The 25,000-nt window shown below is 36.7% G+C and overlaps 10 protein-coding genes across 10 annotated transcripts in view; all 10 read left to right on the top strand.

The window, feature by feature from the left end:
- Positions 1–622, top strand: part of LOC113802569 (cuticle protein AMP1A-like) — a 698-nt gene extending 76 nt beyond the window's left edge. Inside the window, exons 2-3 of the mRNA XM_027353173.2 lie at positions 88–287; positions 451–622. Coding sequence (XP_027208974.2) covers positions 88–287; positions 451–619 — 369 coding nt within the window. The 3' untranslated portion in view covers positions 620–622. The remainder of the gene's footprint in view (positions 1–87; positions 288–450) is intronic.
- Positions 623–2,216: 1,594 nt separating this feature from the next.
- LOC138866783 (cuticle protein AMP1A-like) lies at positions 2,217–2,983 on the top strand. The gene is made up of 3 exons (XM_070140521.1): positions 2,217–2,255; positions 2,415–2,611; positions 2,753–2,983. Exons 1-3 carry the CDS (start codon positions 2,247–2,249, stop codon positions 2,919–2,921), a joined length of 375 nt encoding a protein of 124 aa, XP_069996622.1. The 5' UTR covers positions 2,217–2,246; the 3' UTR covers positions 2,922–2,983.
- A 1,557-nt stretch (positions 2,984–4,540) lies between these two features.
- LOC113811026 (cuticle protein AMP1B-like) lies at positions 4,541–5,318 on the top strand. The gene is made up of 3 exons (XM_070140520.1): positions 4,541–4,579; positions 4,738–4,934; positions 5,084–5,318. Exons 1-3 carry the CDS (start codon positions 4,571–4,573, stop codon positions 5,250–5,252), a joined length of 375 nt encoding a protein of 124 aa, XP_069996621.1. The 5' UTR covers positions 4,541–4,570; the 3' UTR covers positions 5,253–5,318.
- Positions 5,319–7,141: 1,823 nt separating this feature from the next.
- Positions 7,142–7,907, top strand: LOC113802537 (cuticle protein AMP1B-like). The gene is made up of 3 exons (XM_070140519.1): positions 7,142–7,180; positions 7,339–7,535; positions 7,665–7,907. Exons 1-3 carry the CDS (start codon positions 7,172–7,174, stop codon positions 7,831–7,833), a joined length of 375 nt encoding a protein of 124 aa, XP_069996620.1. The 5' UTR covers positions 7,142–7,171; the 3' UTR covers positions 7,834–7,907.
- Positions 7,908–11,878: 3,971 nt separating this feature from the next.
- Positions 11,879–12,641, top strand: LOC138866782 (cuticle protein AMP1A-like). The gene is made up of 3 exons (XM_070140518.1): positions 11,879–11,916; positions 12,073–12,269; positions 12,414–12,641. The coding sequence occupies exons 1-3, from the start codon at positions 11,908–11,910 to the stop codon at positions 12,580–12,582; spliced, it is 375 nt and encodes a 124-aa protein (XP_069996619.1). The 5' UTR covers positions 11,879–11,907; the 3' UTR covers positions 12,583–12,641.
- Positions 12,642–14,435: 1,794 nt separating this feature from the next.
- LOC138866781 (cuticle protein AMP1A-like) lies at positions 14,436–15,216 on the top strand. Its single transcript, XM_070140517.1, has 3 exons — positions 14,436–14,473; positions 14,633–14,829; positions 14,974–15,216. The coding sequence occupies exons 1-3, from the start codon at positions 14,465–14,467 to the stop codon at positions 15,140–15,142; spliced, it is 375 nt and encodes a 124-aa protein (XP_069996618.1). The 5' UTR covers positions 14,436–14,464; the 3' UTR covers positions 15,143–15,216.
- Positions 15,217–16,973: 1,757 nt separating this feature from the next.
- On the top strand, positions 16,974–17,757 carry LOC138866784 (cuticle protein AMP1A-like). The gene is made up of 3 exons (XM_070140522.1): positions 16,974–17,017; positions 17,178–17,377; positions 17,531–17,757. Exons 1-3 carry the CDS (start codon positions 17,009–17,011, stop codon positions 17,697–17,699), a joined length of 378 nt encoding a protein of 125 aa, XP_069996623.1. The 5' UTR covers positions 16,974–17,008; the 3' UTR covers positions 17,700–17,757.
- Positions 17,758–19,157: 1,400 nt separating this feature from the next.
- Positions 19,158–20,023, top strand: LOC113802538 (cuticle protein AMP1A-like). Its single transcript, XM_070140523.1, has 3 exons — positions 19,158–19,197; positions 19,348–19,547; positions 19,785–20,023. The coding sequence occupies exons 1-3, from the start codon at positions 19,189–19,191 to the stop codon at positions 19,951–19,953; spliced, it is 378 nt and encodes a 125-aa protein (XP_069996624.1). The 5' UTR covers positions 19,158–19,188; the 3' UTR covers positions 19,954–20,023.
- Positions 20,024–21,671: 1,648 nt separating this feature from the next.
- LOC113811002 (cuticle protein AMP1A) lies at positions 21,672–22,446 on the top strand. Its single transcript, XM_027362685.2, has 3 exons — positions 21,672–21,705; positions 21,879–22,078; positions 22,207–22,446. Exons 1-3 carry the CDS (start codon positions 21,697–21,699, stop codon positions 22,373–22,375), a joined length of 378 nt encoding a protein of 125 aa, XP_027218486.2. The 5' UTR covers positions 21,672–21,696; the 3' UTR covers positions 22,376–22,446.
- Positions 22,447–24,152: 1,706 nt separating this feature from the next.
- LOC138866904 (cuticle protein AMP1A-like) lies at positions 24,153–24,887 on the top strand. Its single transcript, XM_070140874.1, has 3 exons — positions 24,153–24,175; positions 24,320–24,519; positions 24,648–24,887. The coding sequence occupies exons 1-3, from the start codon at positions 24,167–24,169 to the stop codon at positions 24,814–24,816; spliced, it is 378 nt and encodes a 125-aa protein (XP_069996975.1). The 5' UTR covers positions 24,153–24,166; the 3' UTR covers positions 24,817–24,887.
- Positions 24,888–25,000: the final 113 nt, after the last annotated feature.

Here is a 25,000-nt window from a genome sequence, read left to right as displayed (position 1 = left end):
TACTGTATATTATTCATTACATTCGTATATTTGTCAAATGTGTATAGACGTAAAGGGAATTTGATTTAGACAAAATTATATTTGCAGATCGTTCTTGCCTGCCTTGCCGCCGTGGCTGCTGCCACTCCTCAGTTCGAGGACCGAGTGGTCGCCCTCCTTCGCGATGACCGCGTAGCCAACGAAGACGGCACCTTCTCCTACGCCGTGCAAGCCGACAATGGCATCAACACAGCGGTTGAAGGAGTTGTTGGATCTGCCGGTCAGATAAATCAGCAGGGATCTTACACGTAAGTGGTGAAAGCTTCTGCGTACGAAAAAATCTAAGTTACTGATCAGGCATTCGCATATTTTTTAAATAATTCAAACCTTTTTAACGCGTATCCATAATACACTGTATCATTTCTTTATTAGCGAACGCCTGCATATTGTTAATGCATGTTATCCTTACAGCTATACCCTTGAAGACGGTACCCAGGCTGTTGTCACCTTCGTCGCCAACGAGAACGGCTTCCAGCCCCAGTCCAGCATCCTGCCCACTCCCCACCCTCTTCCCGCCCACGTCTTTGAGCTGCTGGAAATCGCTGAGCGTCAGCGCGCTGCGGGAATCGTGTTCAACTAAGAAAATGAGTCATTGAAAATATGGAAATTATGTATATGGGAGTGACAAAGATGTTGATACAATAAAGTTTACGATTGAAATGATAATTCTTATTCTGTCCGGAAGAATCTTCGCGATGAATGTAGTGGTCAAACACTTCATCAATATTTTAAAAATAAGAGTTATACTTATTGCGCTGTTGTGTTTGTATTCTGCGTTTTGATATGATTCACTCTTTTAAAATGAATTATATACATGTTTTCTTTCAAAATTTTCAGTTATTCTATGATATTTTCACCCTGACTAGTATAAGATGCAGTGTATGAATTACCTCAACGCTTATCGGAACAGCAAATAAATATACTGTCCGAATGGAAGGCAACAGTGCTAGAAATGAAACTGTTAAAGTAATTGAGCCGCTTTATGATAAAGACTGGCCTGTTCAAATAAATTAACGCACGTTAATACTGCATACCGAAATATGGCATAAATATAGAAAAACGTATAAGGCACTTCTATATTACCGTTACCTGAACATTTTTTTTTTGTCAAGGATACTAATATTTCAATAATTCGTGGAAATAATGTGAACAATAAATTACGTGGGTGATAGAAAAAGGAAATCAATGATAAAGGATAATTAACGATAGAAAAAGGAAACTAATGTTAGAAAAAAGAATGATAAAAAGGGAAATCAATGCTAAAAATGAAATCGATGATAGAAAAAGGAAATCAACGTTAAAGGAAGTCACTGATAGGAAAAGGAAATCAACGATGGAAGAGAAATCAGCGATAGGAGGGTATCAAAGATAGAAAAATAAATCAACAACAGAAAAGGGAAATCAACGAGAGAAAAATAGAACCAATGATAGAAAGAAATCAATAAAAGAAAAGGGAAAACAAGAATAGAAGAATTAAGTCAAGGAAAGAAAATAGGAATCAGCGATAGGAAAAGAAAAACAATTACAGAAAAGGATAAACTTGAAGATTCATGGCGTGTCAAAATGGTACTAAAAAGTATCCTAAAAGATGAGACTGTGCCTGAATCCCATGTTTATACCCTGATGACAAATAACCTGTATGCGATTTCCTTCACTGACGTTACGATGTTCCAGAACATGATTTCGAAGTAATACTTTTGCTTCATGGAATTTAACTATACAATAATCAATACAACGTTAAACGCTGTTTCAAATGCTTTTTTATGTAACTGTCTTGCACCTCTGGATGCTCTACAGGGGATTCGTAAACCCCTGGTTAGGATGTTCTGGATTACAGAATATATATTTCTTTTAAATATTTTAATCAGCTTATTTGTGGTACAGACAATCTAATACTCCCAAATGCAATTTTAACCCATATGCATTATACAAGTATCTGATAAGGAAGTTTAAAGGAAGAATGATTTGATTAATATGCTTGAAAAATTGTTCTCCCTTTTTAAGTGTCACTGGAGATTCTATTCGATGAGTAGTTACCATTAGGCATAGATGCAGGTACTAAGACGCTCTACCTGTCGGTCGGTAAAGGCTCCGCCCTAAATTTATGGGATTAGCTCCGCCCCCTTCCTTCAGAGCAGAGGTATATAAAGGTCGTCTTTGACGTGGGGTGCTACCACTGGTCTTCAGGTCTCCCCCGAATAAACAATATGAAGCTTGTGAGTAGAGGGATTCCATGAAACCATATGTGTGCATGTATACGGACACATAAACTATTTGTTACATGTTTGTGTACTTGAGGCACAAGAGTTACACATGCACAATGCATTGGTTTAAATATAGCGGGAAGTGAAAATTGTTAATATATTTATTCCCAGATCGTTCTTGCCTGCCTTGCTGCCGTAGCTGTTGCTGCTAAGCTGGAGGACCGAGTGGTCACCCTCCTTCGCGATGACCGCGTAGCCAACGAGGACGGCACCTTCTCCTACGCCGTGCAAGCCGACAACGGCATCAACACAGCCGTTGAAGGAGTCGTTGGATCTGCCGGTCAGATAAATCAGCAGGGATCTTACACGTAAGTGGTGAAAACTTTTACAATAGAAAAAACTGATCAGACATTCGCATAATTCTATATTTCCATTTTCTTTGCCGCACATGAGAATTCTTCCTTTGCTAGGGAAAAGGAATATATTGTTGATGAGAGTTATCCTTACAGCTATACCCTTGAAGACGGTACACAGGCTGTTGTCACCTACATCGCCAATGAGAACGGCTTCCAGCCCCAGTCCAGCATCCTGCCCACTCCCCACCCTCTTCCCGCCCACGTCTTTGAGCTGCTGGAAATCGCTGAGCGTCAGCGCGCTGCTGGCATCGTGTTCAACTAAGAAAATGAGAAAATTAAGAAATTTTATTTATGGGAGTGATATGGATGCTGAAGCAATAAAGTTTACAATTGAAATGATCATTTTTATTCTGTCAGAAGAATCTTCTTGAGGAAAGAGTTGGTCAGTCTACCGATATCATAAACATATGAATCACGTTCATTGCATCGGTATGTTTGCATTCTGTTCTGGCATAATCCCTTTTGTCATGAATTATTTACATTTTCTGTTTTTATTTTCAAATCTTCAGTTATTCTATGATATTTTCACCTTAACTATTATAAGATGCAATGTATGAATTACCTCAACGCTTATCGGAACAGCAAATAAGCCTACTGTCCAAATGCAGGGCAACAATGCTAGCAATGAAACTGTTCAGATAAATTAACGCACATTAATACTGCATACCGTAAAAAAAGGTACAATAACGTATAAGGCACTCTCATATTACCGTTACCTAAACACCTATTCGTTGTCAAGGATATGGAGCTATGACAAAATATTGGATTATATGTCATTTCACAACATTTTACCTTGCAATGATAGAAAAGGCAAAGCAACGGTAGAAAAAGGATGATTGAAAAATGAAATAAATGATAGAAATAAGGAAATTAATGGTAGAAATAAGAAAATGATAAAAAAGGGAATCAACGATACATACAGGAAATCAACGATGAGGAATGGAAATCAATTATGAAAAACGAAATCAATAATAGAAAGCGAAAATAATAGAAAAAGGGAATCAAATAAAGAAAAGGGAAATCGATGATAGAAAGAGGATAATAAAGATAGAAAAAAATCTGTGATAGAAAAGCAAATCATTAGTAGAAAAAGGGAACCGATTATAGAAAAAGGAAATCAATGAAAAGTAAGTCAATTATAGAAAAAGAGAAATCAATGACAGAAAAGTTTAAAATCAAATCAACGAAAGAAAAGGGAAATCAGCGATAGGAAAAGGGAAACAATTACAGAAAAGGATAAACCAGACGATTCATGACCAGTGCTAAAAGGTCATTAAAAAGTGATCTAAAAGATGAGACTATGCCTAAATCCTGTGTTTATACACTAACTGCAAATAACTTGTATGCTATTTCCTTCACTGACCTTAAGATGTTCCAGAACATAATTTCAAAGTAATACTTTTGCTTCTTGTAATTTAGTTGTACATTAATCAGGACAACTTAGAATGTTATTATTATTATTATTTTTTTAATATGATCATCTTGCTCCTTTGGATGCTCTACAGGGGATTCGTGAACACCAGTTTAGGATGCTCTGGAGTGCAAAATATCTCTTTTAAATCTTTTAATCAGCTTATTTGCGGTAAAGATATTCTACTAATTCCCCAAAGCAATTTTGAACTATGTGCATTATATAAGTATTTGATAAGAAGGTTTAAAGGAAGAGTATTTTGATTAATATGCTTGAAAATTGTTCTCCCTTTTCAAGTGTCACTGGAGATTCTGTTCTCTGAGTAGTGACCATTAGGCATAGATGCAGGTACTAAGACGCTCTACCTTGCGGTCGGTAAAGGCTCCGCCCTAAAATTATTGGTTTAGCTCCGCCCCCTTCCTTCAGAATAGAGGTATATAAAGGTCGTCTTTGACGTGTGATGCTACCACTGGTCTCCAGGTCTCCCCCGAATAAACAATATGAAGCTTGTGAGTAGAGGGATTCCATGAAACCATATGTGTGCATGTATACGTACACATAAACTATTTGTTACATGTTTGTGTACTTGAGGCACAAGAGTTACACATGCACAATGCATTGGTAAATATAACGGGAAGTAAAAATTGTTAATATATTTTATTCCCAGATCGTTCTTGCCTGCCTTGCTGCCGTAGCTGTTGCTGCTAAGCTGGAGGACCGAGTGGTCACCCTCCTTCGCGATGACCGTGTAGCCAACGAGGACGGCACCTTCTCCTACGCCGTGCAAGCCGACAACGGCATCAACACAGCCGTTGAAGGAGTTGTTGGATCTGCCGGTCAGATAAATCACCAGGGATCTTACACGTAAGTGGTGAGAACTTTTGCAATAAAAAAAAAAAAAAAAATCAGACATTCACATAATTCTATATTTCGATTTTCTTTGCCGCGCATCATGAGAATTCTCCCTTTGCTAGGGAAAAGGAATATATTGTTGATGCGTGTTATCCTTACAGCTATACCCTTGAAGACGGTACCCAGGCTGTTGTCACCTACATCGCCAACGAGAACGGCTTCCAGCCCCAGTCCAGCATCCTGCCCACTCCCCACCCTCTTCCCGCCCACGTCTTTGAGCTGCTGGAAATCGCTGAGCGTCAGCGCGCTGCTGGCATCGTGTTCAACTAAGAAAATAAGAAAATTTTATTTATGGGAGTGATATGGATGTTGATGCAATAAAGTTTATGATTGAAATTATCATTTTTATTCTGTCATAGAAGAATCTTCTTGAGGAAAGAATTGGTCAGTCAACCGATATCATAAACATATGAATCACGTTCATTGCATCGGTATGTTTGCATTCTGTTCTGGTAAAATCCCTTTTGTCATGAATTGTTTACATTTTCTGTTTTTCTTTTAAAATCTTCAATTATTCTATGATATTTTCACCTTAACTAGTATAAGATGGAATGTATGAATTACCTCAACGCTTATCGGAACAGCAAATAAGCCTACTGTCCAAATGCAGGGCAACAGTGCTAGCAATGAAACTGTTAAAAGTAATTGAGTCGCTTTACGATAAAGACTAGATTGTTCAGAAAAATTAACGCATCTTAATACTGCATACCATTAAAAAGGCATAATAATATATAAGGCACTCACATTGTCTTTACCTGAACACCTATTCGTTGTCAAGGATATGGAGCTATGATAGAATATTGGATTATATATCATTTCACAGCATTTTACCTTTACTAATATTTTACTTATTTGTCCACTCATTACGGGACGTGAAAGAAAAACGAAATCAATGATAGAAAAAAGGAAATGATAAAAAAGGGAAAGGGAGAGAAAAAGGAAGTCAACTGTAAATGCAAGATATCAATGTTAATATATGGAAAACAATGATAGAAAATGTAAAACAATGATAGAAAAAGGATGCTTGAAAAATTGAATAAACGATAGAAATAAGGAAATTAATGATAGAAATAAGGAAATTAATTATAGAAATAAGGAAATTAATGATAAAAAAGGATAATGAACGGTAGAAAAAGGAAATAAATGCCAGAAAAAGGATATTGATAGAAAGAGGTGATCAACTGTATATAAAAAAATCAATGATAGATAAAGGAAATCAACGATGAAGAACGGAAATCAATAATGAAAAAGGAAATCAATAATAGAAAACGAAAATAATAGAAAAAGGGAATTAAATATAGAAGAGGGAAATTAATGATGGAAAGAGGATAGTATAGAAAAAAGTCTGTGATATAAAAGCAAATAATTAATAGAAAAATGGAACCGATTATAGAAAAAGGAAATCAATGAGAGAAAAAAAAAAATCAATTATAGGAAAGACAACTCAATGACAGAAAAAAATAAAATCAAATCAACGAAAGAAAAGGGAAATCAGCCGTAAGAAAAGGAAAACAATTACGTAAAGGGATAAACCAGACGATTCATACCCAATTGTAAAAGGGCATTAAAAAGTGATCTAAAAGATGACACTATGCCTAAATCCTATTAATATCCTGGCTGCAAATAACCTGTATGCGATATCCTTCACTGACCTTAAAATGCTCCAGAACATGATTTCAAAAAAATACTTTTACCTCTTGTGATTTAGTTGTACATTAATCAGGACAACTTAGAATGTTATTAAAAATTCTTTTAATATGATTATCTTGCACCTTTGGATGCTCTACAGGGGATTCGTGAACACCAGTTTAAGATGCTCTGGAGTGCAGAATCTCTTTTAAATCTTTTAACCAGCTTATTTGCTGTGCAGATAATCTAATAATTCCCCAAACAATTTTGAACTATGTGCATTATATAAGTATTTGATAGGAAGGTTTAAAGGAGTGTTTTGATTAATATGCTTAAAAACTGTTCTCCCTTTTAAAGTGTCACTGGAGATTCTGTTCTCTGAGTAGTGACCATTAGGCATAGATGCAGGTACTAAGACGCTCTACCTTGCGGTCGGCAAAGGCTCCGCCCTAAATTTATGGGATTAGCTCCGCCCCCTTCCTTCAGAACAGAGGTATATAAAGGTCGTCTTTGACGTGGGATGCTACCACTGGTCTCCAGGTCTCCCCCGAATAAACAATATGAAGCTTGTGAGTAGAGGGATTCCATGAAACCATATGTGTGCATTTATACGTACACATAAACTATTTGTTACATGTTTGTGTACTTGAGGCACAAGAGTTACACATGCACAATGCATTGGTAAATATAACGGGAAGTAAATATTGTTAATATATTTTATTCCCAGATCGTTCTTGCCTGCCTTGCTGCCGTAGCTGTTGCTGCTAAGCTGGAGGACCGAGTGGTCACCCTCCTTCGCGATGACCGCGTAGCCAACGAAGACGGCACCTTCTCCTACGCCGTGCAAGCCGACAACGGCATCAATACAGCCGTTGAAGGAGTCGTTGGATCTGCCGGTCAGATAAATCACCAGGGATCTTACACGTAAGTGGTAGAAACAACTGATCAGACATTCGCATAATTCTATATTTCCATTTTCTTTGCCGCGCATCATGAGAATTCTTCATTTGCTTGGGAAAAGGAATATATTGTTTATGAGATTTATCGTTACAGCTATACCCTTGAAGACGGTACCCAGGCTGTTGTCACCTACATCGCCAACGAGAACGGCTTCCAGCCCCAGTCCAGCATCCTGCCCACTCCCCACCCTCTTCCCGCCCACGTCTTTGAGCTGCTGGAAATCGCTGAGCGTCAGCGCGCTGCTGGCATCGTGTTCAACTAAGAAAATGAGAAAATTAAGAAATTTTATTTATGGGAGTGATATGGATGCTGAAGCAATAAAGTTTACGATTGAAATTATCATTTTTATTCTGCCAGAAGAATCTTCTTGAGGAAAGAGTTGGTCATTCTACCGATATCATAAACATATGAATCACGTTCATTGCATCGGTATGTTTGCATTCTGTTCTGGTAAAATCCCTTTTGTCATGAATTATTTACACTTTCTGTTTTTCTTTTCAATTCTTCGGTTATTCTATGATATTTTCACCTTAACTATTATAAGATGCAATGTATGAATTACCTCAACGCTTATCGGAACAGCAAATAAGCCTACTGTCCAAACGCTGGGCAACAGTGCTAGCAATGAAACTGTTAAAAGTAATTGAGTCGCTTTACGATAAAGACTAGATTGTTCAGATAAATTAGCGCACATTAATACTGCATACCGTAAAAAAGGTACAATAACTTATAAGGCATTTTCATATTACCGTTACCTGAACACCTATTCGTTGTCAAGGATATGGAGCTATGACAAAATATTGGATTATATGTCATTTCACTGCATTTTACCTTGCAATGATAGAAAAGGCAAAGCAACGGTAGAAAAAGGATGATTGAAAAATGAAATAAATGATAGAAATAAGGAAATTAATGGTAGAAATAAGAAAATGATAAAAAAGGATAATGAACGGTAGAAAAAGGAAATCACCGATACTTATAGGAAATCAACGATGAGGAATGGAAATCAATTATGAAAAACGAAATCAATAATAGAAAGCGAAAATAATAGAAAAAGGGAATCAAATAAAGAAAAGGGAAATCGATGATAAAGAGAGGATAATAAAGATAGAAAAATATGTGATAGAAAAGCAAATCATTAATAGAAGAAGGGAACCGATTATAGAAAAAGGAAATCAGTGAAAAGTAAGTCAATTATAGAAAAAAAAAATCAATGACAGAAAAGTTTAAAATCAAATCATCGAAAGAAAGGGGAAATCAGCGATAGGAAAAGGGAAACAATTACAGAAAAGGATAAACCAGACGATTCATGACCAGTGCTAAAAGGTCATTAAAAAATGATCTAAAAGATGAGACTATGCCTAAATCCTGTGTTTATACACTAACGGCAAATAACTTGTATGCTATTTCCTTCACTGACCTTAAGATGTTCCAGAACATAATTTCAAAGTAATACTTTTGCTTCTTGTAATTTAGTTCTACATTAATCAGGACAACTTAGAATGTTATTAATTTTTTTTTAATATGATCATCTTGCTCCTTTGGATGCTCTACAGGGGATTCGTGAACACCAGTTTAGGATGCTCTGGAGTGCAGAATATCTCTTTTAAATCTTTTAATCAGCTTATTTGCGGTAAAGATATTCTAATAATTCCCCAAAGCAATTTTGAACTATGTGCATTATATAAGTATTTGATAAGAAGGTTTAAAGGAAGAGTATTTTGATTAATATGCTTGAAAATTGTTCTCCCTTTTTAAGTGTCACTGGAGATTCTGTTCTCTGAGTATTGACCATTAGGCATAGATGCAGGTAATGAGACGCTCTACCTGTCGGTCGGTAAAGGCTCCGCCCTAAAATTATTGGTTTAGCTCCGCCCCCTTCCTTAAGAACAGAGGTATATAAAGGTCGTCTTTGACGTGGGATGCTACCACTGGTCTCCAGGTCTCCCCCGAATAAACAATATGAAGCTTGTGAGTAGAGGGATTCCATGAAACCATATGTGTGCATGTATACGTACACATAAACTATTTGTTACATGTTTGTGTACTTGAGGCACAAGAGTTACACATGCACAATGCATTGATAAATATAACGGGAAGTAAAAATTGTTAATATATTTTATTCCCAGATCGTTCTTGCCTGCCTTGCTGCCGTAGCTGTTGCTGCTAAGCTGGAGGACCGAGTGGTCACCCTCCTTCGCGATGACCGCGTAGCCAACGAGGACGGCACCTTCTCCTACGCCGTGCAAGCCGACAACGGCATCAACACAGCCGTTGAAGGAGTTGTTGGATCTGCCGGCCAGATAAATCACCAGGGATCGTACACGTAAGTGGTGAAAACTTTTGCAAAAAAAAAAAAAAAAAAAAAAAAAAAAAAAAAAAAAAAAAAAAAAAAAAAAACTGATCAGACATTCACATAATTCTATATTTCGATTTTCTTTGCCGCGCATCATGAGAATTCTCCCTTTCCTAGGGAAAAGGAATATATTGTTGATGAGAGTTATCCTTACAGCTATACCCTTGAAGACGGTACCCAGGCTGTTGTCACCTACATCGCCAACGAGAACGGCTTCCAGCCCCAGTCCAGCATCCTGCCCACTCCCCACCCTCTTCCCGCCCACGTCTTTGAGCTGCTGGAAATCGCTGAGCGTCAGCGCGCTGCTGGCATCGTGTTCAACTAAGAAAATAAGAAAATTCTATTTATGGGAGTGATATGGATGTTGATGCAATAAAGTTTATGATTGAAATTATCATTTTTATTCTGTCAGAAGAATCTTCTTGAGGAAAGAGTTGGTCAGTCTACCGATATCATAAACATATGAATCACGTTCATTGCATTGGTATGTTTGCATTCTGTTCTGGTATAATCCCTTTTGTCATGAATTATTTACACTTTCTGTTTTTATTTTTCAAATCTTCGGTTATTCTATGATATTTCCACCTTAACTAGTATAAGATGCAATGTATGAATTACCTCAACACTTATCGGAACAGCAAATAAGCCTACTGTCCAAATGCAGGGCAACAGTGCTAGCAATGAAACTGTTCAGATAAATTAACGCACATTAATACTGCATACCGTAAAAAAAAGGTACAATAACTTATAAGGCATTTTCATATTACCGTTACCTGAACAATTATTCGTTGTCAAGGATATGGAGCTATGACAAAATATTGGATTATATATCATTTCACTGCATTTTACTTTGCAATGATAGAAAAGGCAAAGCAACGGTAGAAAAAGGATGATTGAAAAATGAAATAAATGATAGAAATAAGGAAATTAATGGTAGAAATAAGAAAATGATAAAAAAGGATAATGAACGGTAGACAAAGGAAATCAAAGATACATACAGGAAATCAACGATGAGGAATGGAAATCAATTATGAAAAACGGAATCAATGATAGAAAGCGAAAATAACAGAAAAAGAGAATCAAATAAAGAAAGGGGAAATCGATAATAGAAAGAGTATAATAAAGATAGAAAAAAATCTGTGATAGAAAAGCAAATCATTAATAGAAAAAGGGAACCGATTATAGAAAAAGGAAATCAATGAAAAGTAAGTCAATTATAGAAAAAAAGAAATCAATGACAGAAAAGTTTAAAATCAAATCAACGAAAGAAAAGGGAAATCAGCGATAGGAATAAGGGAAACAATTACAGAAAAGGATAAACCAGACGATTCATGACCAGGGCTAAAAGGGCATTAAAAAGTGATAAAAAAGATGAGACTATGCCTAAATCCTATGTTAATATCCTGACTGCAAATAATCTGTATGCGATTTCCTTCACTGACCTTAAGATGTTCCAGAACATGATTTCAAATACTTTTGCTTCTTGTAATTTAATTGTACATTAATCAGGACAACTTGGAATGTTATTAAAAATTCTTTTAATATGATCATCTTGCACCTTTGGATGCTCTACAGTGGATTCGTGAACACTAGTTTAGGATGATCTGGAGTGCAAAATATCTCTTTTAAATCTTTTAATTAGCTTATTTGCGGTAGATATTCTAATAATTCCCCAAAGCAATTTTGAACTATGTGCATTATATAAGTGTTTGATAAGAAGGTTTAAAGGAAGAGTATTTTGATTAATATGCTTGAAAACTGTTCTCCCTTTTTAAGTGTCAGTGGAGATTCTGTTCTCTGAGTAGTGACCATTAGGCATAGATGCAGGCACTAAGACGCTCTACCTGTCGGTCGGTAAAGGCTCCGCCCTAAAATTATTGGATTTAGCTCCGCCCCCTTCCTTCAGAATAGAGGTATATAAAGGTCGTCTTTGACGTGGGATGCTACCACTGGTCTTCAGGTCTCCCCCGAATAAACAATATGAAGCTTGTGAGTAGAGGGATCTCATGAAACCATATGTGTGCATCTATACGTACAACTATTTGTTACATGTTTGTGTACTTGAGGCACAAGAGTTACACATGCACAATGCATTGGTTAAAAATATAACTTGAAGTGAAAGTTGTTAATATATTTTATTACCAGATCGTTCTTGCCTGCCTTGCCGCCGTAGCTGTTGCTGCTAAGCTGGAGGACCGAGTGGTCACCCTCCTTCGCGATGACCGCGTAGCCAACGAAGACGGCACCTTCTCCTACGCCGTGCAAGCCGACAACGGCATCAACACAGCCGTTGAAGGAGTTGTTGGATCTGCCGGTCAGATAAATCAGCAGGGATCTTACACGTAAGTGGTAAAAACTTTTACAATAGAAAAAACTGATCAGACATTCGCATAATTCTATATTTCGATTTTCTTTGCCGCGCATCATGAGAATTCTCCCTTTCCTAGGGAAAAGGAATATATTGTTGATGAGAGTTATCCTTACAGCTATACCCTTGAAGACGGTACCCAGGCTGTTGTCACCTACATCGCCAACGAGAACGGCTTCCAGCCCCAGTCCAGCATCCTGCCCACTCCCCACCCTCTTCCCGCCCACGTCTTTGAGCTGCTGGAAATCGCTGAGCGTCAGCGCGCTGCTGGCATCGTGTTCAACTAAGAAAATATGAAAATCCCATGAATGGGAGTGATATGGATGTTGATGCAATAAAGTTTACGATTGAATTTATCATTTTTATTGTCAGAATAATCTTCTTGAGGAAAGAGTTGGTCAGTCTACCGATATTATAAACATATGAATCACATTTATTGCATTGGTATGTTTGTATTTTGTGTCCTGGTATGATTCACTCTTTTGCCGTTGTTTATATTTTTCGTTTTTCCTTTACAAATATTCAGTTATTCTGTGTTATTTTCATCTTGGCTTTTAGAAGATGCAATGTATGAATTACGTCAGTGCTTATCGGAACAAATAAACTCGATGTCCAAATGCAGAGCAACAGTGCTAGCAATGAAACTGTTAAAATTGAGCCGTTTTAAGATTAAGACTAGATTGTTCAGATAAATTAACGCATCTTAATACTGCATACCGTTAAAAAGGTGTAATAACATATAAGGCACTTTCATATTGTCTTTACCTGAAAACCTATTCATTGTCAAGGATATGGAGCTATGATAGAATATTGGGTTATATCATTTCACAGCATTTTACCTTTACAAATATTTTACTTATTTGTCCACTCATTACGGGATGTGATAGAAAATCGAAATCAATGATAGAAAAAAAGGATTTTTTTTTTAAAAATAGAAAAGGGAAATGGATAGAAAAAGGAAATCAAACGCAAATACAATATATCAATGCTATTACAAGGAAAATAATGATAGAAAATGCAAAGCAACAATAGAAAAAGGATTATTGAAAATAAAATGAATGATAGAAACAAGAGCATTAATGATAGAAATAAGGGAATTGATGATAGAAATACGGGAATTAATGATAAAAAAGGATAAGGAAAGGTAGAAAAAGGAAATCAATGCCAGAAAAAGGAAATTGATAGAAAAAGGTGATCAATTGTAGAAAAAAATTCAACGATAGATAAAGGAAATCAATGATGAGGAATGGAAATCAATAATAGTCAACGAAAATAATAGAAAAAAGGAATCAAATATAGAAAAGGGAAATCAGTGATAGCAAGAGGATAATAAAGATAGAAAAAAAAATCTGTGATAGAAAAGCAAATCATTAATAGAAAAAGGGAACTAATTATAGAAAAAGGAAATCAATGAGAGAAAAATAAATCAATTGTAAAAAAGGAAAATCAACGAAAGATAAAGGGAATCGGCAATAGGAAAAACAAAACAATTGCGGAAAAGGATAAACCAGACGATTCGTTGACAGTGCTGAAAGGTCATTAAAAAGTGATCTAAAATATTAGACTATGCCTAAATCCTATATTTATACGCTGCCTGCAGATAACCTGTATGCGATTTCCTTCACTGACCTTAAGATGTTCCAGAACATGATTTCAAAGTAATACTTTTGCTTCTTGTAATTTAGTTGTACATTAATCAGTACAACTTAGAACGTTATTACGAATACTTTTAATGTAATGGTCTTGCACCTTTGGATGCTCTACAGGGGACTCGTGAACACCCCTTTAGGATGCTCTGGAGTGCAGAATATCTCTTTTAAATCTTTTAATCATCTTATTTGTAGTACAGATCATATAATACTCCCAAATGCAAGTTTAACCCATGTGCATCATACAAGTATTTGATAGGAAAGCTTAAACGAGTGGTTTGATTAATATGCTTGAAAATTGTTCTCCCTTTTTAAGGTTCAATGGAGATTCTGTTCTCTGAGTAGTGACCATTAGGCATAGATGCAGGCACTAAGACGCTCTACCTGTCGGTCGGTAAAGGCTCCGCCCTAAAATTATTGGATTTAGCTCCGCCCCTTTCCTTCAGAGCAGAGGTATATAAAGGTCGTCTTTGACGTGGGATGCTACCACTGGTCTTCAGGTCTCCCTCGAATAAACAATATGAAGCTTGTGAGTAGAGGGATTTCATGATATCATGTGTGCATGTATACGCACACATAAACTATTTGCTACATGTTTGTGTACTTGAGGCTCAAGAGTGACACATGCACAATGCATTGGTTAAAAATATAACTTGAAGTGAAAATTGTTAATATATTTTATTCCCAGATCGTTCTTGCCTGCCTTGCCGCTGTAGCTGTTGCTGCTAAGCTGGAGGACCGAGTGGTCACCCTCTTTCGCGATGACCGCGTAGCCAACGAAGACGGCACCTTCTCCTACGCCGTGCAAGCCGACAACGGCATCAACACAGCCGTTGAAGGAGTTGTTGGATCTGCCGGTCAGATAAATCAGCAGGGATCTTACACGTAAGTGGTAAAAACTTTTGCAATAGAAAAAACTGATCAGACATTCGCATAATTCTATATTTCTATTTTCTTTGCCGCGCATCATGAGAATTCTTCCTTTGCTAGGGAAAACGAATATATTGTTAATGCGTGTAGTCCTTACAGCTATACCCTTGAAGACGGTACCCAGGCTGTTGTCACCTACATCGCCAACGAGAACGGCTTCCAGCCCCAGTCCAGCATCCTGCCCACTCCCCACCCTCTTCCCGCCCACGTCTTTGAGCTGCTGGAAATCGCTGAGCGTCAGCGCGCTGCTGGCATCGTGTTCAACTAAGAAAATAAGAAAATAAGGAAATTCTATGTATGAGAGTGATATATATGTTGATACAATAAAGTTTACGATTGAAATTATCATTTTTATTCTGTCATAGAATAATCTTCTTGAGGAAAGAGTTGGTCAGTCTACCGATATCATAACCATATGAATTACATTAATTGCATTGCTATGTTTGCATTTTGTGTCCTGATATGATTCACTCTTTTGTTATGAATCATTTATATTTCCTTTTCAAATCCAGTTATTCAGTGGTATTTTCATCTTGACTTTTTTAAGATGCAATGTATGAATTACCTCAACGCTTATCGGAACAGCAATTAACCTACTATCCAAATGCAAGGCAACAGTGCTTGCAATGAAACTGTTAAAAGTAACTGAGTCGCTTTACGATAAAGATTAGATTGTTCGGATAAGTTAACGCATCTTAATACTCCATACCGTAAAAAAGGTATAATAACGTATGAGGCACTTTCATTTTATCTTTACCTGAACACCTATTCGTTGTCAAGAATATGGAGCTATGATAGACTGTTTGGTTATATGTCGTTTTTTTTTCGCAGTATCTTCCCTTTACAAATATTTCACTTAATCGTCTACCCATGACGGGACGTGAAAGAAAAACGAAATCAACGATAGAAAAAAGGAAATTATTGATAGAAAAAGGAAATGGATAGAATAAGAAAATCAAGTTTAGATACAAGAAATCAATGCCAATATAAGGAAAATAATGAAAGAAAATGTAAAGCAACAATAGAAAAATGATTATTGAAAAATAAAATGAATGATAGAAATAAGGGAATTAGTGATAGAAATAAGGGAATTGATGATAGTAATAAGGGAATTAATGATAAAAAAAGATAATGAAAGGTAGAAAAAGGAATCAATGGCAGAAAAAAGAAATTGATAGAAAAGGGTGATCAATTGTATATAAAAAAAATCAACGATAGATAAATGAAATCAGCGATGAAGAACGGAAATCAATTATGGAAAAGGAAATCAATAATAGTCCACGAAAATAATAGAAAAAGGGAATCAAATATAGAAAAGGGAAATCAATGATAAAAAGAGGTTAATGGTAGAAAAATAAATCAGTGATTGAAAAGCAGAAGAAAGGAACCAATTATAGAAAAGGGAAATCAACGACAGAAAAGAGAATTCAATGACAAGAAAAATTAAAAATCAAATCAACGAAAGAAAAAGGGAATCGGCGACAGGAAAAGGAAATAATTACGGAAATGGATAAACCAGATGATTCATGGCCAGTGCTAAAAGGGCATTAAAAAGTGATCTAAAAGATGAGACTATGCCTAAATCCTATGTTTATATCCTGACTGCAAATAACCTGTATGCGATTTCCTTCACTGACATTACGATGTTCAAAGTACATGATTTCAAAGTAATACTTTTGCTTCGTGGAATTTAGTTGTACATTAATCAGTACAACGTATGATCTTTCAAATGCTTCTTATTGTCTTGCACCTTTGGATGCTCTGCAGGGGATTCGTGATCCCCAGTTTAGGATGTTTTGGACTCCATAATATATTAGTAAAATAACACTTCCCAATGCAATGTTAACTTATGTACATTGTATAACAAGTGTTTGAAAATGGGAGTTAAAGGAAGAGTGTTATGGTTAATATATTTACAAACGTTCTCTTTTTAAGTGTCAATGGAGATTCTGTTCTCTGATTATTGACCATTAGGCATAGATGCAGGTAATAAGACACTCCACCTTGAGGTCGGTAAAGGCTCCGCCCAAAGCCTGTTGGATGTGGCTCCGCCCCCTTCAGAGCAGAGGTATATAAAGGCCGTCTTTGACTTGTGATGCTACCACTGTCTTCCGGTCTCCCCTAACTAGACAACATGAAGCTTGTGAGTAGAGGGATTTCATGGAGACATGTGTATGCCTGTAATCATACATATAAACTATTTACTACATGTATATTTGTGCTTACACAAGAGTAACACATGCACAATGCATTGGTTAAAAATATGACGGGAAGTGAAAATTATTAATATATTTCATTTACAGATCGTTCTTGCCTGCCTTGCCGCCGTGGCTGTTGCCGCCCCTCAGCTCCAGGAGAGGGAGGTCGTCCTCCTTCGCGATGACCGCATCGCCAACGAAGACGGCACCTTCTCCTACGCCGTGCAAGCCGACAACGGCATCAACACAGCCGTTGAAGGAGTTGTTGGATCTGCCGGTCAGATAAATCAGCAGGGATCTTACACGTAAGTGGTGAAATCTTTTGCGAACGAAAATCCCTGCAATAAAATTTCTAATTAGACACTCGTATTTATTTATTTTTTGTTGAGTATCAAAAAAATTCTATCATTTCCCTGCTAGTGAAAACGGATATATATTAATGAGTGTTATCCTTACAGCTATACCCTTGAAGACGGTACCCAGGCTGTTGTCACTTACATCGCCAACGAGAACGGCTTCCAGCCCCAGTCCAGCATCCTGCCCACTCCCCACCCTCTTCCCGCCCACGTCTTTGAGCTGTTGGAAATCGCTGAACGTCAGCGCGCTGCGGGAATCGTGTTCAACTAAGGGAATGGAATGTATGGGAGTGAAATGAATGTTGATAAAATAAAGTTTACGATATAAATTACTATTTTTATTCTGTCCGGAGGAATCCTCTTTAGGAAAGTGATGGCCAAACTGTCCACCGATATTTTATACAAATAAATAAAATTTACTGCATTGATATGTTCGCATTCTGTGTTCTGGTATGCTTCACACTCGTTTGGAACGAATCATATTCATTATGTTTTTCTTTCTGAATTTTCAGAAGTTTTATCATTTTCACCTATCAGAACAGCAAATAACCTACTGTCCAAATGCAAGGTAACAGTGCTAGCAATGGAACTGCTAAAAGTAACTGAGCCGCTGTGCGATAAAGACAAGCCTGTTCAAGTAAGTAAATGCACCTTGTAATATATTGGGTTACTTGTCTCTTTTCACTGCATTTTACCTTTAATAATATTTACAAATTCGTCCACCTATTATGGCAATACTGCAAACGATAGTTCACGGGAAGTGAGGAAAAATAATTGCTAGGAAAAGGAAATTAAAGATAGAAAAGGACAATCAATGATAGGAAGAAGATAATAAAGAGAAAAATAAATCTGTGATAGAAAAACAAATCAGTTATAGAATTATAAGAAAGGAAATCAATGAGAGAAAAATGGAATCAATGGTAGAAAAAAATCAGCGAAAGGATTAGGGAATCAGCGATAGAAAAAGTAAAGGATAAACCAGACGGGTCATGGCGAGTGTTAAAGGGCATAACAAATATTATAAAAGATGAGAATGTGCCTGCATCCTATGTTTATAACCTAATTGCAAATAAACTGTGTGCGATTTTCTTCATTGACGATACAATGTTCCTAATATGATTTCAAAGTAATACTTTTGTTTTCTTCATGGACCTATGGTGATGAACATGGAACTATAATATAACGGCAATAATTTATCAAATAATAATACTATACTAGATACCTGGCGACATAGTTGACGAGGGATAATCACAGTTTCAATACACAATAAGTGCAACGTTGTTTCAATTTTATTTTATTTTTTTAATTATTATTATTATTTTTTTTTACAATTGTCTCATACTTCTGGATGCTCTACAGGGGGATTCATGAAAAGTTTAGGATGTTTTGGACTGCAGAATATATCTTTTAAACCTTTTAATCAGCTTAATTGCGGTACAGATCATCTAATATTTGCCAGTGCAAGTTTTAACACATGTACATTATACAAGGATTTAATAAGGAGGTTTTAAGGAAGAGTGTTTTGGTCAATATAATTGAAAAATTGTTCTCCATTTTTAAGTGTCACTGGAAATTCTGTTCTCTGAGCAGTGACCATTAGGCATAGATGCAGGTAATAGGACGCTCTACCTTGCGGTCGGTAAAGGCTCCGCCCAAAGCCTGTTGGATGTGGCTCCGCCCCCTTCAGAGCAGAGGTATATAAAGGTCGTCTTTGACTTGTGATGCTACCACTGTCTTCCGGTCTCCCCCAAGTAGACAATATGAAGCTGGTGAGTAAAGGGATTTCATAGAAAAACGTGTATGTATATTATTTGCTACATGTATGTTTGTGTACGTGATGCACAAGAGTCACATACACAATGCATTTGTTAAATATACAATGGGAAATAAAAATTGTTAATATCATATTTTATTTCCAGATCGTTCTTGCCTGCCTTGCTGCCGTGGCTATTGCCACTCCTCAGTTCGAGGACCGAGTGGTCGCCCTCCTTCGCGATGACCGCGTAGCCAACGAAGACGGCACCTTCTCCTACGCCGTGCAAGCCGACAACGGCATCAACACAGCTGTTGAAGGAGTCGTTGGATCTGCCGGTCAGATCAATCAGCAGGGATCTTACACGTAAGGATATGCTTTCAAATTATTTGGAATTTGCGGGGATAACTTATGGATAAACATAGTATGAAAGTAAACGAGGAAAACATATGTGAACAGAGAGTCTTGCAAGTCGTATGCTTGTAAACCACAGTTGGCAGTATAGAGAAATGATTTGTGCATTACCTCAGTGCAGAAATGAAAGTGTTGATTTTTCACACTTTCTTATAGACTACTTTCCCTAATGTTCTCTGATCATTACAGCTATACCCTTGCGGACGGCACCCAGGCTGTTGTCACCTTCGTCGCCAACGAGAACGGCTTCCAGCCCTCGTCCAACATCCTGCCCACTCCCCACCCTCTTCCCGCCCACGTCTTTGAGCTATTGGAAATCGCTGAGCGTCAGCGTGCTGCCGGCATCGTGTTCAACTAAGAGAATGGAAAAAATGAAATGTATGGAAAGGAAATGAAAACCGATATAATAAAGTTTACGATAACTCTTACTAGTCTATTAATTTTGTCCGAAAGCATAGAATGCTGCTATAAGTGCATTTCCCCTGTTAAGAAACAAAATTGTTCTGAGTTCATCTTTGAATTACCTTCATTTGTTTACATGTTGATATTTTCTCTAACAGGAGGATATCACTTATGCATTAAGTACTACTTATATAGAAAATGAAAAATATTCACTAATACATGAATATAATATTAACCTATTTATATTGGTATGATTTTCACGCATTAAAAGTGTTACTTTACTAATATTTTGATTAGGTCTTCTCAGTCCGATAACTACAAACATGAATCAAATATATCAGATAGTTAAGATAGTGGGCAATTTTTTTTTTCACCCAAAACGTTACCATATAAAAAGGAACATTTACAAGTGCAATCTCCAACAATAGCTATATATGCGAGGAGGTATATCTGCAGTATATGACATTTTTAGTGTTCAACCATAATTTAGAGTTCCTCTACCATCGACGTTATTCTAAAACATATATGCAATAAAATGATTTAAGGATTCAGAAGGCACAATAGATGTGGGAATAGTTTTATTAGCGACAAATTGATGTATTTAAAAAAAAAAAAAAAAAAATCCACATCATTTTTAGATGATGCTACAGAAGAGTACTATAGAGTTTCTCTTTCTTTATTATAAAAAGAAGATTGGGTGTGAAATGATATTACTACAATCTCATTACGTTGTTAGCTTATCAAACAATTACATTGACCGTGATGCGAAGTGATAATGAGATATCAAAGATAGAAAAAAAAGGCGGTGAACAGCTCTACCAATATGATACTATGATAGAAAAAACTCTCACTACGTAACTGGATATGTTGAAAAGCGAGGCAACAGCTTCGAAATCCCCTAGATTTAATCTTTAACTCTATAATATAATCCAAGATGATATCAAAACTGCTTTTCATGGTAGGCTTTTGTGCTATGTACGGTTGGATTTATATCCTCTATCCTTCAATTCCAAATACATATTATTTTACTGTTATATGGTGTCATGATTTCTTTAAATCATGGAATCTGACCATGTTCCGCCCCTTAACTAAGTCTTTCTGATTGCCCTTCTGCTTATTGCGACGCCTATACCTATAAAAATCGTGATATTTATATCTATCTATTGATGAGTTTATTTCTCTATCTTAGCCTGTATATAATGATTGGTACAGCGAATCTGGAATTGTGATGCATAAACATCAGTGCATCATAGAGTACTATACTGGACAAACTAAATTTAAGATGAACTTACTAATATTCACCGATATCCTATTACTAATACTAATATATATCCAAGTCAAAATCTAAAAACTACGTAAATCATTATATTCCCCAGAAATTTTCAGTGTATATATGATTGAGTATATGTAGCTTTTGGTAAAAGCTTCCCATAATGTACTCTAACCAGTTTATTGCTTAATTGATGCATTTGTATTCGTGTTCGAACAATTCAAGTCTTCTCTTTTAATCGCCTTTCTATGAGAAGTGACCATTAGGTAGACGTACCGGTAGTAAGATCCTATTCGTTGCGTAACCGGTCGGCTGACGCTCCGCCCTTGGGTTGCTGAATATGGTCCCGCCCCTTTCCTCAGAGCAGAGGTATATAAAGGTCGTCTTGAACCTGTGATGCTACCATTGGTCTCTCCGAACCCATCCAACATGAAGACTGTAAGTATAGAGATAGCGTCTCGATCGTCACATACACGCATCCATGTATATGTATATATGGATGTCTATTCTCGCACACGTATGCTACATATGTGTATGAAAGAGTTTAACGATTTACCGTGCTGTATGGCATAATGGAGGAATTTGATGCTGAACATTCTTTTTTTCCACAGATCATTCTTGCTTGCCTCGTCGCCGTGGCTGTTGCCGCCCCTCAGCTCCAGGAGAGGGAGGTCGTCCTCCTTCGCGATGACCGCATCGCCAACGAAGACGGCACCTTCTCCTACGCCCTGGAAGCCGACAACGGCATCAACACAGCCGTTGAAGGAGCTGTTGGATCTGCTGGCCAGATCAACCAGCAGGGATCTTACACGTAAGGATTTGCTATAAAATTTGCAATTATCCAGGAAAACAGATGGGCAAATATGTCAAGTGAATGTTTTGTTTTGTTTGGTACTCGGAAAGAAATATTTTAATAACGTGTTCAAATAACCCTTACAGCCTTACCCTTGAGGACGGAACTCAGGCTGTTGTCTCTTTCATCGCCAACGAGAACGGCTTCCAGCCCTCGTCCAACATCCTGCCCACTCCCCACCCTCTTCCCGCCCACGTCTTTGAGCTGTTGGAAATCGCCGAGCGTCAGCGCGCTGAAGGCATCGTGTTCAACTAAAGGAATGGAACTGCTAAGAAAATTATATGTATGAAAGTGAAATGAAAGTTGATGTAATAAAACCTACAAATAATTTTACATTTTCATTACATTTCGACCTTGGTGGGGAATATCAAAGAAAAAGAAAATCTAAATTATAAACATGTGAAGAAGCACATTGGTGATCAATAATGCTCATTTTTTTGCATTATAGAAATTATTTCCCAGTGAATATGTTTTGTTGCAATGCTTTTCTATTTTCTAAAGAATTAAAGAGAGATCAAGACAAATGATAAAGGAGATAGTCATGACAAAGACTATTTTATAATATCGAAAACAAGTTTCATGTCAAGTGATCAGAATTATAATTAGATTAGATTTATCAAATGATAATCGAAAACAAAATGTCATATGTCAAAAGAACCGGCAAACATAAATAGATATGTACATATATATTTACACAGGTACATATATTTATGCATACATACATGCATATATATATATAATATATATATATATATATATATATATATATATATATATATATATGTGTGTGTGTGTGTGTGTGTGTGTGTGTGTGTGTGTGTGTGTGTGTGTGTGTGTACGTGTGTGTGTGTGTGTCTGTGCATTTCCTCTTTGCTCCGTTCGGCTCTCTGTATCAAGTATACAGTTTATATATATATATATATATATATATATATATATATATATATATATATATGTGTGTGTGTGTGTGTGTGTGTGTGTGTGTGTGTGTGTGTGTGTGTGTGTGTGTTTGTGTGTGTGTGTGTGCATTTCCTCATTGCTGCGTTCGGCTCTCTGTATCAAGTATACAGTTTTTTTTTTTTTGTCCTAAACACATATTCATGTATTCATATATCAATATCAAATCAGCCGTATCAAAAAGTATTCGTATAATTGATTTCCCTTCAATTTCCAAATAACTGGATAATGAATAAGTAATTTTTTATTATTATGACAAATGAGAATAGAGTTCTTTGCCCTCAGTCAACCAGCTCGAAATGGATCAATAACTTTTCATTTTAATGTGTCTGAGTATTTTCCAGTATAAACATTCAGTAATAGAGGCATCTTGATGGAGCCTTAATCAATTAATATTGAAGTTTAATAATCATAGGTACAGTTGTTCGTGTATTAAATTCATAGAGCTTTTCTTCCTCGTCGAATCAACATAGGCGCGTACTGTATTGAAAGCCATTGACAATTTATTCTTAGCGAGTTGATCATAACAAAAGAAATTATATGCTACATCTATAAATACATGCATATATATATATATATATATATATATATATATATATATATATACATATATATTATATATATTATATATGTATATATATATATATTATATATATACACACATGTACATATATGTATATATAAATATATACGTATACATATACATATACATATATATATATATATATATATATATATATATATATATATATATATATATATATATATATATATATATTCAAAAGAAGTTCGTATAGCAACATGACTGTCTTATATCTACAGTACTATTGATAAGCTAACGTTGAGTACTGATTACTCCAGCGAGCACCTTCACACACACAGTTTCGCAGTACCGCCGAGGCTATAATAAGCCTTAGGCACATCCACTGGAACACGACGCCCTGCCTCACGTAACCAGGTAACTTAAGGGTTGGCTCCGCCCACAGTTCGTAAATTAAGCGCCCGCCCCCTTTACTCAGAGCGACGGTATATAAAGGTCGTTGCGACTTTAGCTGCTATCATAATTGATCGTCTCACAATCAAACCACCATGAAGCTTGTGAGAAGAACAATATTTGCCTTGTCATGTGCCCTCAAACACGTGTATACACGTATATGTGCATATATGTATATATTATATATATGCATATATGTACGTAAGAATATACACACATCCACTTCTATTTCTGCCTCTTTTTTACAGATTGTTCTTGCCTGCCTTGCCGCCGTGGCTGTTGCCGCCCCTCAGCTCCAGGAGAGGGAGGTCGTCCTCCTTCGCGATGACCGCATCGCCAACGAAGACGGCACCTTCTCCTACGCCCTGGAAGCCGACAACGGCATCAACACAGCCGTTGAAGGAGCTGTTGGATCTGCTGGCCAGATCAACCAGCAGGGATCTTACACGTAAGGATTTGCTATAAAATTTGCAATTATCCAGGAAAACAGATGGGCAAATATGTCAAGTGAATGTTTTGTTTTGTTTGGTACTCGGAAAGAAATATTTTAATAACGTGTTCAAATAACCCTTACAGCCTTACCCTTGAGGACGGAACTCAGGCTGTTGTCTCTTTCATCGCCAACGAGAACGGCTTCCAGCCCTCGTCCAACATCCTGCCCACTCCCCACCCTCTTCCCGCCCACGTCTTTGAGCTGTTGGAAATCGCCGAGCGTCAGCGCGCTGAAGGCATCGTGTTCAACTAAAGGAATGAAACTGCTAAGAAAATTATATGTATGAAAGTGAAATGAAAGTTGATGTAATAAAACCTTAAAATCATTTTATATTTTCATTGCATTTCGACCTTGGTGGGGAATATCAAAGAAAAAGAAAATCTAAATTATAAACGTGTGAAGAAGCACATTGGTGATCAATAATGCTAATTTTTTG

This window comes from Penaeus vannamei, chromosome 27 (assembly GCF_042767895.1).
Source record: "Penaeus vannamei isolate JL-2024 chromosome 27, ASM4276789v1, whole genome shotgun sequence".
NCBI classification, from domain to species: Eukaryota; Metazoa; Arthropoda; class Malacostraca; order Decapoda; family Penaeidae; genus Penaeus; species Penaeus vannamei.
Note: the sequence above shows the minus strand (reverse complement) of the source record. Positions and strands in the feature narration are given on the sequence as shown.

Coding starts and splice junctions, on each gene's coding strand:
- LOC138866783 (XM_070140521.1), top strand. Junction 2,612..2,752: donor AATCAGCAGGGATCTTACAC/GTAAGTGGTGAA, acceptor TTATCCTTACAG/CTATACCCTTGAAGACGGTA.
- LOC113811026 (XM_070140520.1), top strand. Junction 4,935..5,083: donor AATCACCAGGGATCTTACAC/GTAAGTGGTGAG, acceptor TTATCCTTACAG/CTATACCCTTGAAGACGGTA.
- LOC113802537 (XM_070140519.1), top strand. Junction 7,536..7,664: donor AATCACCAGGGATCTTACAC/GTAAGTGGTAGA, acceptor TTATCGTTACAG/CTATACCCTTGAAGACGGTA.
- LOC138866782 (XM_070140518.1), top strand. Junction 12,270..12,413: donor AATCAGCAGGGATCTTACAC/GTAAGTGGTAAA, acceptor TTATCCTTACAG/CTATACCCTTGAAGACGGTA.
- LOC138866781 (XM_070140517.1), top strand. Junction 14,830..14,973: donor AATCAGCAGGGATCTTACAC/GTAAGTGGTAAA, acceptor TAGTCCTTACAG/CTATACCCTTGAAGACGGTA.
- LOC138866784 (XM_070140522.1), top strand. Junction 17,378..17,530: donor AATCAGCAGGGATCTTACAC/GTAAGTGGTGAA, acceptor TTATCCTTACAG/CTATACCCTTGAAGACGGTA.
- LOC113802538 (XM_070140523.1), top strand. Junction 19,548..19,784: donor AATCAGCAGGGATCTTACAC/GTAAGGATATGC, acceptor TGATCATTACAG/CTATACCCTTGCGGACGGCA.
- LOC113811002 (XM_027362685.2), top strand. Junction 22,079..22,206: donor AACCAGCAGGGATCTTACAC/GTAAGGATTTGC, acceptor TAACCCTTACAG/CCTTACCCTTGAGGACGGAA.
- LOC138866904 (XM_070140874.1), top strand. Junction 24,520..24,647: donor AACCAGCAGGGATCTTACAC/GTAAGGATTTGC, acceptor TAACCCTTACAG/CCTTACCCTTGAGGACGGAA.